The 19338-nt window shown below is 39.7% G+C and overlaps 1 protein-coding gene across 1 annotated transcript in view; it reads right to left on the bottom strand.

Moving 5' to 3' along the window:
- Positions 1-265: 265 nt before the first annotated feature.
- Positions 266-19338, bottom strand: part of LOC132815759 (cytoplasmic dynein 1 light intermediate chain 1-like) — a 52323-nt gene continuing 33250 nt past the window's right edge. Inside the window, exons 11-13 of the mRNA XM_060824914.1 lie at positions 16861-16981; positions 15711-15821; positions 266-1155 (exon numbers count right to left, since the gene is read on the bottom strand). Of these exons, the coding sequence (XP_060680897.1) occupies positions 1046-1155; positions 15711-15821; positions 16861-16981 (342 nt within the window). The 3' untranslated portion in view covers positions 266-1045. The remainder of the gene's footprint in view (positions 1156-15710; positions 15822-16860; positions 16982-19338) is intronic.

Below are 19338 nucleotides of genomic sequence, written 5' to 3'. Positions count from 1 at the left end.
AAGTTCTTCTGTCTTTATAATTGGAGGCAAGAATTTAATGTTTGCCTCTGCTATTTGGGACTTCAAACAAAAAACTAATGATAAGAAAAAAATTACATGCTGAGTGAAAATAATCTGTTTGGAGGCTATCCTCTTCATGGAACAATGACAGTAAGAGAATGTGGCCTCCTAAAGGAAGGCTGAAGGTAGTGCAAAGGCAAACAACTAGTGACAGTTGATGTACTAGTACATTTTCTAAATAAACACCAAAGTGTTTTAGATCTGCTGCAGAGAATAAATACAACTTTATTGAAGGATTGCTATCCTTACACATCTTTCTGTAATTAGAAACAGCACAATACAGAAACCAGACAGGGTTAAGTTAAGGAAGTACTATACTAACAACCAGAACAAATGATAAGGCGTTCAAGTTGAAGTAATATACTGTCCTTGGGTGGGAATTTCTGCCCCCTTTCATTTATTTTAACATTGCGATTGACAAGTAACATATTGGTATACAAAAGTAGGCATTGCACCATTTTGTTCAGCATTTTAAAGACTGTTCTAAGAACACTTCAGTTCTGCATACTTGTGGGCCACCAAAAATTCATCTTTGAGGCAGTATTTTCAGGACGCAAGTTTCTGAAAAGTTTATGTAGCCTGGATTCCTGCTATGCCTCTGGGCAGCAATACATGTTTCGATACTGTGTGTCAGGCACCGTATTTACCATCAGTATAGGACATTTCCCAAATTAACACCTGGGAAATACAGATAACACACCAACATTGGTTGCAAATTAGCATTATTTGAACAAAGATGCAAGTTCCAATAATTAAGCTCTTCTCATTATTTTTCCTCTCAGAAAACACATTAGCAGAATCATTTTTGCGGCATTGTATTTTCCTCTCGATACGGTTTCCTTACATACATTGAACAACTCATTGAAGACTCAAAATGTAGTAATCCAGTATACTTCAAAAACAGCCTTTGATCCTCAGTACACCTTCTGAAGGAAAAGGGAGAGGCGAAGCCAATAACACAGGGCATTGTATTAAGTTGCTTTCTTCAGGATGCTTTGTCTTCTGTTATGGATGTATGAGCTGGAGACACAGCTTCTGGTTTACGTGCAATTCTGTCTAGTTCTGCTTGTACGTCTGTTAAGACTGGTTTGTGGCCTAAAAATGGGGAAAAAAAAAGTTGTTTGCTTTAGATTCAAAGCAGCAGAAAAGAACGAGATTGGATTTCAATTTACTGCAAATTTAAGGGCATATTAGTTATGGCAATAAATAAATAAATAGGCACCAATTTTGAAGATCTGCTCATGTATTTGGTCTTCTATAAATGTTCGATAAAATCAGAGTCAGGATTACAATGACACTGATCGACGTCAGAGGTATACATTGTACTCATATTCCCACAACTTGTTTGAAAATTTTCAATAAGAGCATTCTCAAAATGCCATTCAGTTTGGTCTTGTCTAAAAAGGACTTTCCAGTGATGAAAGCATGTAACTTTACTGTTTTCTCTGACCACTGTGTCCCTCTCTTAACTGCATTTCACTTTCCCACCAATCTCAACATGCAGCAGGCAAGAGCAAGTAAGCTTTAAATAACAAATGCTGTATTACAGCATACTAAGAAAATGAGTATACAACATGATGGAAGAGCAAAGTGAACTATGCATCTGATGATATAGTGTGTTATGAGTGACATAGTTTGTAGAACTAAATCTATATGCAATAGAAAGACGCAGGTCAGTCAGTATGGAGAACATATTTTGCAGCTGGAACCATTAAGGTGATTACTAGCATCAGTCCTGGTAACCTTTAAAGTAACTCAAAAAACCAAGAGTCAAATTCAGATAAACTCCATGAACTTATGGAAATAAGAACTCAGATTTAAGACCTTACAGCACCATTCAAAACAATGCACATCAACCATCTCTAAAGGAAAGCTGCAGAATGGTAAAGTCATGTGACAGAGTACAGAAACCCAGTACAACTTACAAAATGCTTTTCAAAATTTGTTGCATTTTAAAATCAATTCACTGCAAATAATATAAATATAAATAACCCTATTGTCAAATTGAGCCAAAGTAATTGTGTAGAATCCAAAGAAATAATAGCATACAACAAATTCAATTGGACAAGAACCTACCAAAAAAGCCATCAAAACCTATCCAAACTGCAAACAGACTTCAACAGATACTGCTGTTAAATCACTTAATATTCCTAAATGATTCAAGTTCAAATTCCAGAATCAGGACGACTGATGAGTGACAATTCAACAATTTCAGATTTTTTTTAACAAAGAAGGAAGTAAAGCTTATATTTTCCAGTTGGATCACATTGAAATCTTAGTTCCTGATAAATTGAGAGCCAACCAAGCTGGATTCATTCACTTCATTTGCAAAAAACAAACAGCTCAGTGAATAATGATAGATATCTAAATACATGCACCCAGAACTTGCTAGTATAGTTGGCCCAGTTCATTACAACATTTTGACAAAAAAAAATTGAGTGACAGAATTTTTAAAACTTGTACATTGTGGGTTGTTATGCCTCAGCATTGTGAGAAGCAAAAACAGTGGCAGAGTACTATCACATTTTTAATATATTGAACTGGTGTTTAAGAAATCAATTTTACCTCAAGGGAAATGTAGGAAATAAGATTAGATGATTAGATTAGATTCCCTACAGTGTGGAAACAGGCCCTTCGGCCCAACCAGTCCACACCAGCCCTCCGAACAGTAACCCACCCAGACCCATTTCCCTCTGACTAATGCACCTAACAGTATGGGCAATTTAGCATGGCCAATTCACCTGACCTGCACATCTTTGGTGCTGCGGGAGGAAACCGGAGCACCCGGAGGAAACCCAAGCAGACACGGGGAGAATGTACAAACTCCACACAGAAAGTCACCCAAGGCTGGAATTGAACCTGGGATCCTGGCGCTGTGAGGCAGCAGTGCTAACCACTGAGTCACTGTGCTGCCCTAATTAACTGACAAACTGAAAATGATTTTCTGGAATAGAGTAAATTAGTAAAAAAAAAGTCAGTTGACGATTTGTTGGGTTTATCCAAAAGATTAGAACCAATTTAGAGTCATTGAGTTGTACGGCATGGAAACAGACGCTTCAGTCCAACCTGTCCATGCTGACCAAATATCCTAAATTAATCTAATCCCATTTGCCATCATTTGGTCCATATCCCTCTAAATGCTTCCTATTCATATACTCAGCCAGGTGCTTTTTAAATGTTTTCATTGTACCAGCCTCCATCATTTCCTCTGGCAGCTCACTCCTCTGGAGAGGAAGAATTTGCCCCTTAGATTACTGAAACTTAAACAATGAACAATGGTATAGCACATATTAGGGACGCTTCTCAAACTAGCTTTTGTCTATAATTGTCTACAAATAAAATTAAATATATTGAGTAACTTACAAAATTGAAAATTTGTGAGATATCCTCTTATCTATTAGATCTCACCTCACACTTATTTCAGAACAGCTTGAGTTTATAATGTCATGACAGTTTTAGTTGGAAATGTATTTAAATCCTACAGCATGATTGAATAAGAGAATCTGGACTCATGATTCCAATACTATTGTTTACAATCATGAATATTACAAGATAGATTTGCAATATTAGTAAATGGAAGTCTATTCAAATAAAGTATTTAGAAATATCTCCAATTTCAAGTTGAGAGAATAGGAAGGAAAGTCATGTGTTATGTGATGTAGAGGAAGTGGTATGTGGGAAGACAACATGGTGAGTAACTCAAGTAGTTTTTGTTTTTAAAAGAAAGGAAGTTATTCAATTGAGCAAGCACAAACTATGTTACTTCACAAATCTGACTGAAGTCTTTTAGATTAGGCCATAACTCAACGTACACCCCCCTGAACAGTCACAAATAGACCTGTTCAATGACACATCAGGCATTAAGGCAAAATAAAATACATGCAATTTTGTTTTGATGCCACTTTGCAGCATAAACAAGATGTGAAATAATTTAAGTTAAAATCAACAAATATTTAGACATATACAAATGCAAATACTAAAGAAAGGAATGAAACCAGACAGACCTCTTGACATTGACTTAGACTCTCGAAATAGCATCGACAAACCAAGCCACATTGACCCTGGCATCTACCCAATAATATGGAAAATTGCCCAGGTACGTCCTGTACATAAGAAGGACATATCTAATCCACACTATTATTGTCCTACCAGTTCATGTTCGTACATCAACAAAGAGGCTGTTGACAATGCTCTCCTATAAACAAATAAGCTCATCACAGATGCTCATTTTGGATTCCACCAGATATATTCAGCTCCTGACCCAGTTTGCAGCCTCTGTTTAAATATAGACAAAAGAGCCAAACTCAAGAAGGGAGAGGAGGATGACTGTTCTGATCATAGAGGCAGTATTTAGCTAAGTATTTCATTAAGGAGCCCTAGCAAAACTGGAGCCTGTGGGAATGGAGGCAAAATGGCTAGTTGGAGTCACACTGGGCATAGCCTTTTCTGGAGTTCAGTCATCTCAGTCCAGGTTCCTGAAAGTAGATATTTTCTAATCAACCTCTTCTGTGAAGTTATTACATACCTCTGGAGATGACTTGAATCCAGGCCTCCTAGTCGAGAGGGAGGGACACTACACTGCACTACCAGAGTCCTCTACAAAGAAGAGGACCAATCACCTCTAGTCCCATGACATAACTGCAACAGTTCCTCAAGATGCATTTGTCTGACAATCAACAATGGTTTCATGGTCATTATTAGGCCCTTAAATCCAGATTTTTATTTTTATTGAATTCAAATTCTACCATCTGGCATAGCTGGTTTCGAACCCAGGTCCCTAGAACATTACTGGGTATCAGGATTTTCACTTTAGTGGTAATACCAGTAGATCATCACTTCCCCAAGTTCCGTAGGTTACTGCTCAGACTCAACCGTCTTCAACTGCTTTCAATGACCTTTTCTCCCTAAGATCAGAAGTGGAAATGCTTGCTGATGACTACATAATTTTCATTTGTAACTCTTCAGATAGTGAAATAGCCATGTGCAAATACAGCACAACCCAGATAACATTTAGGCTTAGGCTGATAAGTGGCCGGTAAATAACTCATTATAAATACCAGGCAATGAGCACTGCAACAAAACAAAGTATTGCATATTTAACGCTATTACAGTTGCTAAACCCTTCATGATCATTCTTGGGTTTACCATTAACTAGAAACTGATTTGGGCCAGCCATTTAGATGATGGGGCTTCAAAAGCAGATCAGATTTTGGTAATTCTGCAGAAGTACCATCATTGTGGAAGTATCATCTTATCACGTGCCTTCCAAAGCCTGCCTATCATCTACAAGACAAGACATCAGTCAGGTATGTGATAGAATACTTTCCACTGGCCTGGATGAGCAGCTCCAAAAGCAGAAGCGGATTTACAGTATCCACATCAAAGCAGCACACTTGACTGGCTGTCCATTCACCACTGATGCACAGTGGCAGAGATGTCTATCATCTAGAATAGAAGGTGTACTGCAGCAAATCACCAAGGCTTCTTTGACTGCACCTTACACAACTGGGACCTCTACCACCTGCAAAGACGTGAACAGCAGGCACACAGGAACACTACTATCGAAGTTCCCCTCCATGTCACGCACCATCCTGAACTAAAATCACTACCATCTTTCACTGTCCTGGAGTCAACATCTCGGAATTCACATCCTAACAGTTATCTTGACTGTTTTCCCAGGATGTCCCAACAATTCAAGGCAGCAGCTCACCACCACATTTCCCAGGGTAATAGGATTTAGCAGACCATATCACTTGTACAATAAAAGCAATGTTTAATGATGTATCTGCAATAAACTTGTGACACTGCTGCAATGGAAAGTTACTGCACATTCTGTGATTGGACTGAATATGCTCGAAACAAACTACTATACATTATTATTTAGCGGGAGTGTTTACCTTTCAGAGTTGCACTGCATTTGACCCCAGGTCAGCAATACCAAGTGTTCAATGTATACCTTGGTCAGAAGGAGTTTAACATGGCTACCTATTATTTCTCATCTACACTCCACCTCTAGCAATATCATTTGACAGCAAATTAGATGGATGGCGATATAGTGCTCAAGAGACATAGGAAGGTGGGCAAATTCATCCCCAAAATCCATTCATGGAGTGACCAGAGAAAAGACTCTCAAAAATAGAAGCTAAGGAGATGAAGAAGATCTGCTCCTCCAATCACAGCCTAGGCTTCTTCTGCATTTGCTGCTGACAGCTAGTAATGAAGTATAGGGCATGAGGAGAAGATGCTTCTAAAAGGGGTCACAGGGAGTGGGCAGGAGTTCCAAAAAGAGGTACAGGAAGTGGACAGTTCCAAACAGGGCCTCAGGGAGAGGAGAGGCTTCCAAATGGGTGTACACAGACAGCAGAAGGCTCCCTAACCTTAATCTTCAACATTCACTCCCTTTACCACCAAAGCAATAGCAGCAGTGTACATCACCTACAAGAAGCACTGTAGCAATGCACTAGTTTGACAGCAGTTTTCAAACTAGTGATCTCTACCCCTAAAAGGGCAAGAGCAGATCTATGAGAACACCATTAGCTGCACGTTCTCCTCCAAGTCATACATCGTGACTGGTACTATATTAACATTTCTCCTCCAGCAGAGGGTCAAAGTCTGCAGCTGCCATTCAGTGCTGTAGGTGTAACCACACCACGTAAACTACAGCATTTGAGAGGTCAGCTCAGCACCACACTCTCCACGGCAATTGCGGATGAACAATAAATCTGGCCTAGCCAGCAATATCCACTTTCCCTGATAAAATAAGTTTGGCCGTGTCAATGTTCTCCGTATGCCAGAAGTACATGCAGAGTTTCATAGAGATTGTCTCAACTTAGTGAATCCTTAAACTGGTACAAATCAGGAGACCATTCCACTTTTTGTCTGCGCACCAGGTTTCCCGAATTAGAAACTCATCCAGTTCCAATCTCCTTCCTTCTCTCAGTACATTCTTCCTGTTCAGGTAATAGTCTAATTCCTGTATGAATGGATTGTTTGGATTTGGATTACCTAAGAAGAAACAGGACCACAATAGATTTTAAAAGGAGAAAAATATCTGTAAGGAAAATGCTAACAAGCATACAGAGAAAGGGCTGGGATTGATTTTTTGACTGTCACTATGTTGTAGGTTCACAGTTGTACATTCAGCACCAAAGTACAGTATTGCTAATACTGAAATATTCACCCTCTATTTAACATACTCATGAGTCCTGAACTCCAACAGATGGGTTAGTGTTATTCCTCTGTATGAAGTGGAAAGGAGAAACAATTTCAGCCATCTTTATCTTTCCCACAGTATTGTGTTGGAGAAAGTGAGGACTGCAGATGCTGGAGTACCAGAGTTAAAAGATGCGGTGCTGGAAAAACACAGCAGGCTGGACAGCATCTGCGGAGCAGGAGAATCGACGTTTCGGGCACAAGCCCTTCTTCAGGAATGAAGCTGGAGTGCCAAACGGGCTGAGATAAAAGGTATGGGGGAGGGGAATACGATAGGTGGAAGGTGGTGAGGATGAGGGTGATAGGCCGGAGAGGGGGTGGGGGCATAGAGGTTGGGAAGATGATTGCAGGTCAAGAGGGTGGTGTTGAATCCAAGATTTGGAACTGAGACAAGGTGGGGGGAGGGGAAATGAGGAAGCTGGAGAAATCTACATTCACCCTGTGTGGTTGGAGGGTTCCTAGGTGGAAGATGAGGCGCTCTTCCTCCAGGTGTCTTGTGGCCAGGGTCTGGGATGGAGGCAGCCAAGGACCTGCATGTCACTGGTGGAGTGGGAAGGGGAGCTGAAGTGTTCAGCCACAGGGCGGTTGGGTTGGTTGGTACAGCTGTCCCTGAAACATTCCGCAAGTAGGCGGCCTGTCTCCCCAATGGAGAGGAGACTACATCGGGTGCAGCGGATACAGTAAATGATGTGTGTGGAGGTGCAGGTGAACTTGCGACGGATCCATTGGGGCCTTGGAGGGAGGTGAGGGAGGGGGTGTGTGGGTGCTGGTTTTGCACTTCTTGCGGTTACAGGGGAAAGGTGCTGGAAGTGGAGGTTGGGTTGGTGGGGAGTGTGGACATGACGAGGGAGTCGCGGAGGGAGTGGTCTCTCCTGAATGCAGATAGGGGTGGAGAGGGAAATATATCCCTGGTGGTGAGGTCTGTCTGGAGGTGGCGGAAATGACGGAGGATGATATGATGTATCTGGAGGTTGGTTGGGTGGAAGGCGAGGACCAGTGGGGCTCTGTCCTGGTGGCGATTGGAAGGGCGTGGTTCAAGGGCGGAGGTGCAGGAAGTGGAGGAGATGCAGTGGAGAGCGTCGTAAACCATGTTGGAGGGCAAATTGCGGTCTTTGAAAGAGGCCATTTGAGTTGTTCGGTAGTGGAATTGGTCCTCCTGGGAACAGATGCGGCGGAGGCGGAGGAATTGGGAAAATGGGATGGCGTTTTTACAGAAGGCAGGGTGGGAGGAGGTGTAATCTGTTGTCAGCATAGGCTACCTTTCTGCATTGAATTTTTAAGAGCATGAAAGAAAGCAAATAGAATGAAAAACGTGATTATGCCATGAATATCCAGGTAATAGTCGGCACAGGTGGAACCTTGAAATGATTATGATGCATTATTTTAAAAAAGCTTAAGGAAGAGAGGTTCAGGCAGGTCAATAGCAAAGTTAATATCAGAAAGTGCAAATGCCTTTGACGGAAAGTGGGCAAAAACAGATTCATTTAAATAACTCAACATACCAAGATTTCAGTTGTGTCTAGATGCTAACTCAATAATCATTACTACTACAGTACAGTATCACATTTGTGGTATTGTTGAAGTTGGATGGGGTGTGGTAGTTATTCCCCAGTGGAATTAACTTGCTGCAATATGCAGTCAGCCAACTTTGTTAAAAGGAGGCAGAGAGAGAAGAAAAATAAACTCTTAGTGGTTTCTTTCCCAGTGGCCTTTTAATAATAATTGGTAACTGTGCAGGGGCGTCTGAACATATGAATCTCACATTTCAAGTCTGGAACCTGATAAGACTGTATAAGACATCACAAACGCATAGATAGTGCTGAGAAAGTTTAACAACTGAATGGATGTCAGATGGGCAATCTGCTTTGAGCATTACACACAAGGCAACGTCTGGGGATAGACAGCAAGGTACACCTGTCTTCAATTTTCGTAGCAAGTCTGTAACATTAAAGAGGACACAGACCTCAAACATTGTGGTCACAACCAACTTCTGGTCTGTCTACATTTGTATTACCTTGGTGTCCAGGAATTTCAGACCCTCAGTTATGTTTTCCAATTAGTTAATGTTCATGTTGCCGAACTGCTAGCTATAGCAACTAGGTAATAATATTCTTGAGCATGGTAACTAGCTGAATGATTAAAATTGTACTTTTGTGGAACTTTTACTTGTATCACACATCATTATACTGATGGTTTGAATTATTATTTCCTGGGATTCTATCAGTATAAACCAATGGATGTGACTCCGGTGCATAATGAATTAACAGAGAGATTCAAGTGGTGCTTTATACGCCAGCAGTAAAAATAAGTCAATACTGATACTATGTACACTTTAAATTGCACTTATCTCATGATATTCAATTGGTATTCATCAAATTAGTTCAATACAATTTCAATTTTAAACGCAGAGTACACTTTCCAAAATTTTCAAAAATATTTAATTGTACTAGACTGAATTTTTTTACATGCATCCTAAGATGGACATCAGTTATGGCTGTAACTGCTTTTTCTAAAAAAAAAATAAATCATCATAGCTAGAACTTCAAAGCTGACTGACGTACATTTTTACCACGCAATTCGGACAATAAAGAGGGAAGTAGTTTGCAAAAACTGATGATAACTGGTTTCTTTTGTGCCCAATGGCTTTTAAAAAAAAACAAAATTGGCATTCAAATTTAAAGCAAACTGGAATAAAGTAAAAAGAATGAACATGCTCAGCCACTGTGAAAGAAAGCTAATTTGTGCAACCTTCGTGATTCCAAAAAGCTCAAAGCTTAAGCAAAACACTGACCTTAACGGGGCCAACAACCTGCAGCAACTGTCACCACACACAGAACAAGAAGAAAGTTAGAACAAGAATGCATTGTGCAGACATACAATGTCGAAATTTAAAATGTATAATGAACCATTAACCAATGATATGTTGGTTACACTCCACGGTTCAATATGCCAAAAATACCAGGGGTTTATTTACAACAAATAATATGGTCACACAAATTAAGCAGCAATTATTATTCTTACAAGCAGTTTTGCATTCTTTGATATAGCTTTTGGAGTCATCTCAGTGAAGTGGTCAATTTGAATTACGACAGGTGGCTGTTTTTGGGATGAGGTAACTGCCCTCTTGAGGTCATGTAAAATACCCGATGGCAGAATTTCAGGAAGTGTAGTGAGGTCACTGAATATCCTGATCATTACTAACCACTCAACCAACATTGCTAAGGCATCTGTTTGACCAAGCCTCTTATTAGTGTTTGCAGTAACCACGTTTTCCTACATTACAACAGAATAGACACGGTAAAAACAATGACTGCAGATGCTGGAAACCAGAGTTTAGATTAGAGTGGTGCTGGAAAAGCACAACAGTTCAGGCAGCATCCGAGGAGCAGTAAAATTGACATTTCAGGCAAAAGCCCTTTATCAGGAATACAGGCAGAGTGCCTGAACAGTGGAGAGATAAATGAGAGGAGGGTGGGGGTGGGAGAAAGTAGCAGAGTACAATAGGTGATGAAGGTGATAGGTCAGGGAGGAGGGTGGAGTGGATAGGTGGAAAGGAAGATAGGCAGGTAAGACAAGTCATGGGGACAGTGTTGAGCTGGAAGTTTGGAGCTAGGGTGAGGTAGGGGAAAGGGGAAATGAGGAAACTTACAGAATAGACACTTCAAAAAGTCATACATTCACTGCAAAACAAATAGGGATTTTCTGAAATTATGAAGGGTGTTATATAAATTTAGATCTTTTTCTTCCATGTACTAATAATTGGGCTGTGAAAACGTTTAGCCTACTTTGAGGAAACAATCATGAATTGATATTCAGAAAACAATTCATCCAAAAATGTCTTGACATTGAAGACTTTGCAATGGAAAACAACATTGTTTGTCTTGTTTGGATTCTTGTTATTTTTGAATCAGGGAAAAAGACTCACATTGCTCCACAAAGCTGATGACTAGATCATATGTATACAGAGCTGAAAATTTGCAAACTAATACAGGCTATTAAACAAAGTGTCGGTAATTGAAGATCCTTAGTTTGTACTGCTTTGCACTCCTGTTTGTTGTAGCATCAGCAAATTAACTGGTAGGTGGTATCGTGGATGTGGTGCATTTTCATTAGATTAGTGTATCAGGTTGTATAGCAGACATTTTGCTTGAAACTTGAAATAAAATCAGATTATTATGGATTTTACAAAATTTTGTATGGGCAAATGGATATGGAGACATTATAGTATTGAGATACAACACTTACTTTTCAGCCAACCCTACAGTAACATATAAAGTTTTTTTCTAAATCTCCTATAAAAGGCTGAAGGTTAAAGATAATGCAGAAGGCTGCAAGATACTTTTAAAGGAATAGTACAGAAGTTATCCCTGGTGTCCTGGCTAATCCTCGTCGCAAGCTACAAAGAAAATATCATTTGTCATTATCACATTCTGTTTGTGAAAGCGTGTGGTGTATAAATTTGTTACGTTGTCCACAGTACATCAGTGATCAATACACCATGTTGAAATTAATTTAAAAGCGGGCATTGCTGCAGTGGGAAATTCACTGGACTAGTAATCCAGAGGCTCTGGCTAACGCTTGCCAGACAAGTGCAAATCCCATCATGGCAGTTTGTGGAATTTAAATTCAATTAATAAAATCCAAAAGTGAAAGCTATTTCCATGATGGTAACCTTGACAATAAACCCCATCGTCAAAAAAACTCATCTGGTTCACTAATAGATCGGCCAGCCATGCCTACGTGACCCCTGACCCATAGTGAAGTGGTTGACTCTTAACTGCTCTCTGAAATAGCTCAAGCAATACATTCTGTTAAAGAGGCAATGAGGGAGGGTCATAGCTGGCCAGAGCCAGGGAATTCTGCAATCCTTAGTTAACTTCCTGACTGTCCAAGCATGGCAACCACAGAAGACTTGAGCCAGGAGTGTGACAGATTCGTCTCTGTATGCCTGAATGGGTGCAGCTCCAACATTCAAGAAAATGCATGCCATCACCAAGGACAAAGCAGATCTCCTAAATGGAGCTCTGATCACCACCTTTTCTATTCATACCACCACCAGTAATGCAGCGGCCAGTACTATGCATTATCTACAAATAGTAAAGTAGTGACTCTCCAAGGTTCCTGCACATTCCAAACCAGTGACCTTTACACCACTAGAACGGCAAGAGCAACAGGTGCATTTGCTCACCCCCATCTGCAAGCTCCTGTGCGAGTCATACATCATCTTGGCTTTGAAATATGTTGTCATTCCTTCACCGAGTCAAGATCCCAGAACTCACTCTCGAAGTGCTTTGTGGGTGCTCCTAACAGACAGATTGCAGCAGTTCAAGGCTGTGGTTCAATTACCTTCTCTAAGGGCAATAGGAATCGGCAAAGAGAGATGCCACATCCCACTAACAAAACCAAAACCTCAAAAACTGTAAAACACTTTGGGAAATCTTGAGGTCAGGGCACGCATATGCTTCTGGAGAAATTTCCCAAAAATAATTCTTAAATATGTGAAATCAATTACTGTATGGATTTACTGTAGTGCTTTTTTCTAACGTAACACCACACCTATGCTACTGGTGAGATATCACCATAATTCTGAAGGATATAAAAGGAAAGTCTTATTGCTCTCTGTAAGTTTTCCCAGTTGTGGGCTTACAGATGGTACAAAGTTCAGTTAATAGGATTAATTACACGCACTATTACATATCATCAGTACTTTTTTGGTTTTTAAATAATTGGCAATTGAATATATTACTCTACAAATAACTCTCAGTCTTGTTTTAAAAGCTAAGCACAGCATATACTGTTTTAAACCCAATTAGCTGTGTGCTGAACTGAAAAATATTTGAGATTTCTACAAGCATGCTTCCTTGTGTACTGCAAAATAAAAATTAGTCAAAATGCTAAACTTGTATTTTCAGATTTTCTGAAATAGTTAATTCTGTAGGAGTGGATTCATATTATTTGGTGTAGCAGGTACATATTGAAAAAAAATTGTCCTTTTGTAAAATTGGGACATTGGTGTCACCCAGAAGTAAACTTTCACTTTTAACTGACCATACTAAAATGAAAGAACAACTTTGGTTTATCAAAGTAACACATTGTGAGTATGAGCATCCTTTAGAACCTGTGTAAAGGAAATTTGTATTTAACAGAAATTATGTTGGTTTAATTATCAGAGAGAGGGATCACAGGAAATGTTATCCAAAGTTTAAGTTAAACCTAGGTGCCAAAACTGAAACTGTGACCGATGTTGGCCAATAGTCAGTTGGTTGTCTGATATACTTTGGTTTGCAATGGGAGAAAAAAAATGTAAGGGATCCAGGCACTGGACATACAAAGGGATTAGTGTGACTGGGTCACACTGAAGAATTTTCTGGAGACAAAATGTAGTTCATCAGGTGGAGGTGGTTGCATATTTGAAATGTCACTGGACTGGTAATGGAGAACCTCTCATTAATGATCTAGGGACATGGTTTCAGAAACTACCAGCACAGCTGGTAAACTTTGAATTCACAAAATCTGGATTCAAAGCTAGCCTAATGGCAACCGTGTAACCAGTATCAATTGGTTCAGTAATGTTCTTCAGGAAAGGCCATTTGCTAGCCTCGTCTAGCTGAGAGATAATGGTCATGCGAAACGGTTTAGCAAACCACTCTGTATATTGAACAGCTACAAGGTTTGAACAAAGGAATGGCATCGAACAATGGCCTAAACACAGGCATTGAACAATGGCAAATACATTCCTGCTAACTCTGCAAAGTCCTACTTACTAGCACCCAGAGGTTTGTGCCAAAACTTGTGCATTACATCTACAAATCAAGCAACAGACCGACAAGAAACTGAACTGGACCAGCCATATAAACACGGTCTACAAGAACAGTTCAGAGGCTAGCACTTCTGTTGCAAAGGCCTGCCTGCCATTTTTAGGCCAGAAATCCGGAATGTGATGGAACACTGACCTTAAGCAAAGCTCCAACAATATTCAAAGAGCACCATTCAGGATAAAACAGGCTGTTGGACTGCACCACATTCACATCTACAAATTCCTCAGCAGCAGTGCATACTATCTATTAGATGCATGCAGTAACTCACCAAGGCTCCTCCAATAGCTCCTTCCAAGCCCTAACCTCTGATACTTTGAAAAAGCGATGGACAGCAGATGCATGGGACCACCACCTCCTTTAAGTTCCCTCCAAGCCCCACACTATCTTGGCTTGGAACTTCACTGTCGCTGGGTCAAGATTCTGAACTTCCTTCCCAACAGCATTATGGATGGCTCCACATCCCAAGCACTGCAACAGTTCCGTAAGGCAGCTCACCACCATGTTCTCCAAGACAATGAGGGATGGGTAAAAAAATGCTGGACCAGCCAGTCACAAATACATACCATGGATAAATAAAAATCAATGAAGATGTAGATAAATGAGGGACAAAGCCTAAGCAGTCAAGAATTTGAAAGGTAACTCTAAATAACATCCCTTTTACATCAAAAGATTACAACATAAGAAAGTGGGGTTGTGATAGATGCGACAATTATAAGGAATTTTAAAGAGGAGACAATTTGTTAATGATTCCAACCTGAAACTTTAGGCAGTGGCAAGTGTACACTCATTAATGTGAAATGCAGAGTTTAACCAGATAACACATCTAGGCAGTACAGTAGTCAGTGAATAAGCTAACTTAAGGTGGCTTTTGTCATTACTGAAGTTAATTTAATCTATACCAGGATCAAATGATGAATGCGCCAATTTAAGAAATATCAATCATCAATTTCAGGTCAGAACTAATGTGGGAAATGGGTCTGTCAACTATGTTGTGGGGATTTGGAAAGCTACACCCTTGAAGTTGGTGAGATATTTAGATTTGAGGACATGGGACCAATGACACAAAGTCAGCTCTTCTATTCTAGAAGTTTGATGGGCTGAGCTTCGGTAGAACTTTTAAAAGAATCAGCACCCACATTGTGTGAATAAATTAGTTGCCTGGTTCATTCAGTTTCTATTCAAAGCAGATGTGTGCGAGTTCAAGGTGAGTTGCATTTGGCTTTGAGATCTTTAACATTTTAAAAAGTTTAGGTAATACAGACCCATCCATTTGGTGTGGGGACCTACTGTAATAAGTGATGGTGCTGCTGTGGCTGAACACGGAGGGAAAAAAAACGAGCATATTTTTAAAAATTACAAAAACCTCAACTTGCCAGTTCTTTTAACACAAAGATTCCATGATATTATCATTCCAAGCTTTGTTGCATTTTAACTTAATTTATTTTGGATTGTAACCTCTTCATAATGTGTTTCTTAAAATACCAAATGATGCTGCAAAGGTTTTAGTTCTAAATTAATCAGGAATTGAGATAGCAGTTGCGAAGCATTTTGAGACCTATTACACTATGTAAAGCCGAGTTATTAAACATTTAATAAAATAAATAAAAATCTGTTGCATACCACTTTTCTTTGCAGAGCCTTGTAAATTACTACCACTTCCTCCAGGCGAGCCAGTCTTTTTGCTTAGAAGACTGTTGAAAAAATTCGCCAAAACTCCTTCACTTGCAGCTCCTGGAAATGCAAAACACAAAAAGCACTTTTAAAAACGACAAGGCTAAGTTAACTTTAAAACTTTCGTATGCTTACATTAAGTTTACACTGAATCAGAATTGCACAAAGCAGTCTAAACTGGCAAATCAACTGTTCATTGGAATGAGGGTTTAACAGATAAAAGTTGTTCAATTTAAAGAAATGTCCTAGAATTTTATACAAAAGGGAAGAATACAAAATATTTTTAATAAAATTAGACCATGCACATCTCCCTTTATGGATTCATGACCAGTACTGCTCAGGAAGCCATTCAGCTCAATGAGCCTGTGCTGGTTCTTTCATCGAGAAAAGACTTCTCCACATCAACTATTTCATTTCATAAATTGAGTATTTATTCAATTCCATTTTGACAGCTATCTGATCTGTACCTCCATCCCTCAATACATTCTAGATCCTAACCATTCTGGGTTAAAAGAAACAGTTGATCACAAATAGAAATACACCTTTTGCTGTTTCTGCTGTAGTCTAATTCTTCACTCTAATTAGTCAATTCATCTTCCAAGTGCACACAACCTTTTCTTTTATTTTCAAGTTGTAATAGCCTGACTTTCAGCCTGTTTTTATACAGGTTCACCTTTCAATGTGTTATAAGATTTCTGCATGCCTCAGATGCTACATTAAGAATTACACAATTTGAATATCTTCTTTAGACACCTTGAGTGCTGTTTGAAGGTGGGACTGCAATTTCCAAGGGGGCAGGGACATTGTGCCAAGATATATTGAAAGTTAAATATACCAGACCTGACATTTCAATTTTCTCTTTAGCTATTTCAGCACAGAACATTTACTATTTCTAATTCTGTACATTTGTCTGTTATTAAATTTAATTTACCTGTGTCTGCAAGCTTAGATAATTTGCCCAAATCATTTGGAGTATAAAAGATGATAATTCTACTTAAAAATTAGACGGATTTGGAGGTGTTATATTTAAAAAGGCACTGCTACATTCTGGACAGTGGGAAAGATGGATGAGAAAACAGGTAAAATCATTCCTAACTACCTTTTATATTGGGATCAATCTTTTTGTTTCCTGCTGGAATAGGAGTTACGTTAACAACGCTGGCACTTCCAGTTCGGCTTGGTGTTCTTGGAGAACCTCCAGCAACTCTTGTTGCAGAATCCTGAACAAAAACAAGTAATTAGGATTTGCAACAAAATGCAGACATTGAAGAACTATAGGTCATATATTCCTGTGCAATTTCACAGTCCTTCTTAATGTTCAGTCTTTCAAAAGCTTCTCCTCTTTCCTAAAGTTGGCAACTCTTTGGCAGTCTTAAGTTATAGAAACACTGGTCACCTTTTGATGCTTAATCAAGTTGTCATTTGTTTTGATATGTTGGTTCGAAATATTTCTTAATCAAATGGGATCATTAAAGCTGAGCTCAATACAGACATTACTTAACTTTTATATCCACAGATATTCAACATTAAAAGGACTGGTAATACAACATTCTGAACAGGTTGATTAAAATATCTATAAATACAAGGATTTCTTACTTTACACTGTACAAAAGGAGGACTGGTGCTTCCCCCCATCCTCTCTAATCGTTGATCAGTTACAACATTGTGCATTGACCTGGCTGTCATTATCCACCTCCATACAGAATAGGAATTAAATCAGTGACAACTCTTGAATAATGCAGCTCAATCACTAACAGGCAAAATTTAGCAAATCTCTCGTCATGTTTAACAACTGGTCAAAGCTGATTTGAATTCAAATCTAACATATTAGCTACAAGACAGTCGGATTGAATCATGTAAGGTCATTGTGAAGTTAGTACTGCTACTAAAATATAACAATTCCAAGTTATTATTTTACTTCCTATTTTCAGAGCACCAAACATTAAATGATGACATTTAACAACGAAGTTCAGCAATCAAAATTAAAACAGACCTGATCTGGCTTACAATTTTTAACTGCTTTTAAACTAAATACAAAATAAGGAGTGAAATTTGAGAAGATTTGTAGCTCAGGTTGAGGTTTGCATGTAGGTTTGTTCGCCGAGTTGGAAGGTTCGGTTTCAGATGTTTCGTCACCATATTCGGTAATATCAGTGAGCCTCCAGATGAAGCACTGGTGGTATGGCTTCTTATTTGTGTGTTTAGGTTTCCCTGGGTTGGTGACATCATTTCCTGTTTTCTCAGGGGGTGGTAAATGGGATCCAAGTCAACGTGCTTGTTGATAAGAGTTCCAGTTGGAATGCCACCCTTCTAGGAATTATCACGAGTGTTTCTGTTTGGCTCTTTTTAGATTATGAGGTAAAAGCAATGACTGCAGATGCTGGAAACCAGATTCTGGATCAGTGGTGCTGGAAGAGCACAGCAGTTCAGGCAGCATCCAACGAACAGCGAAATCGACGTTTTGGGCAAAAGCCCTTCATCAGGAATCGTGGAAACAGGCCCTTCTGCCCAACAAGTCCACACCGGCCCGCCGAAGCGCACCCAACCAGACCCATTCCCCTACATTTACCCCTGAACCTAACACTACGGGCAATTTAGCATGGCCAATTCACCTAACCTGCACATTTTTGGATTGTGGGAGGAAACTGGAGCACCCGGAGGAAACCCACGCAGACACGAGAAGAATGTGCAAACTCCACACAGTCAGTCGCCTGAGATGGGAATTGAACCAGGGTCTCTGGCACCGTGAGGCAGCAGTGCTAATCACTGTGCCACCCACTTTTAATTTAATATTTTTAATAAGTTTTCTTTTTCTTTATTCTCAATTAAACCTTCCTTTGCCTTTTTGATTCGATTAGATTCCTTACAGTATGGGAAAAGGCCCTTCAGCCCAACAAGTCTACACCGACCCTTCGAAGAGTTACCCATCCAGACCTATTTCCCTATCTTAGGATTTACCCCTGACTAATGCAACTACACTACGGGTAGTTTAGGCCAATTCATTTGACCTGCACATCTTTGGACTGTGGGAGGCTGGTCCTAGGATGGATGTGTTGTCCCAGTCTACGAAGACCTCTTTGTAGACTACGCAGAGCAGAGAAAAATACCCTAAACAGTGTATTCAAAAAGAATGGGTACCCAACGAACAGTTTGCCGATTTCTCAGCAACAAACCCAAACAAGCAGACAAAATGTGTCCAGAAACCCTAGTCACTCTCCCCTACATCAAAGGCATCTGTGAAATTTTGACTGCCAGACTACTCAGACCTCTTGGCATCATGGTAGCCCACAAACTCACCAACACACTAAAACTGCAGCCAATGAACTTGAAGGAGCCTATACAGGCAACAACCAAAAATAATGTCATTTACAAAATACCTTGCAAGAACTGTAACAAATACTACATTGGACAAACAGGCACAAAACTAGCCACCAGGATATATGAACACCAACTAGCCACAAAAAGACATGACTCCTCTTATTAGTATGTTTAATACAGATGAGGAAGGACATCACTTTGACTGGGACAACACATCCATCTGAGGACAAGCCAAAATAGAGACACGTGAGAATTCCTA

The sequence above is a fragment of the Hemiscyllium ocellatum genome, chromosome 5 (assembly GCF_020745735.1).
Source record: "Hemiscyllium ocellatum isolate sHemOce1 chromosome 5, sHemOce1.pat.X.cur, whole genome shotgun sequence".
Taxonomy (NCBI): domain Eukaryota; kingdom Metazoa; phylum Chordata; class Chondrichthyes; order Orectolobiformes; family Hemiscylliidae; genus Hemiscyllium; species Hemiscyllium ocellatum.
The sequence above is the reverse complement of the archived record's forward strand: the minus strand, read 5'-3'. Positions and strand labels throughout refer to the sequence as shown.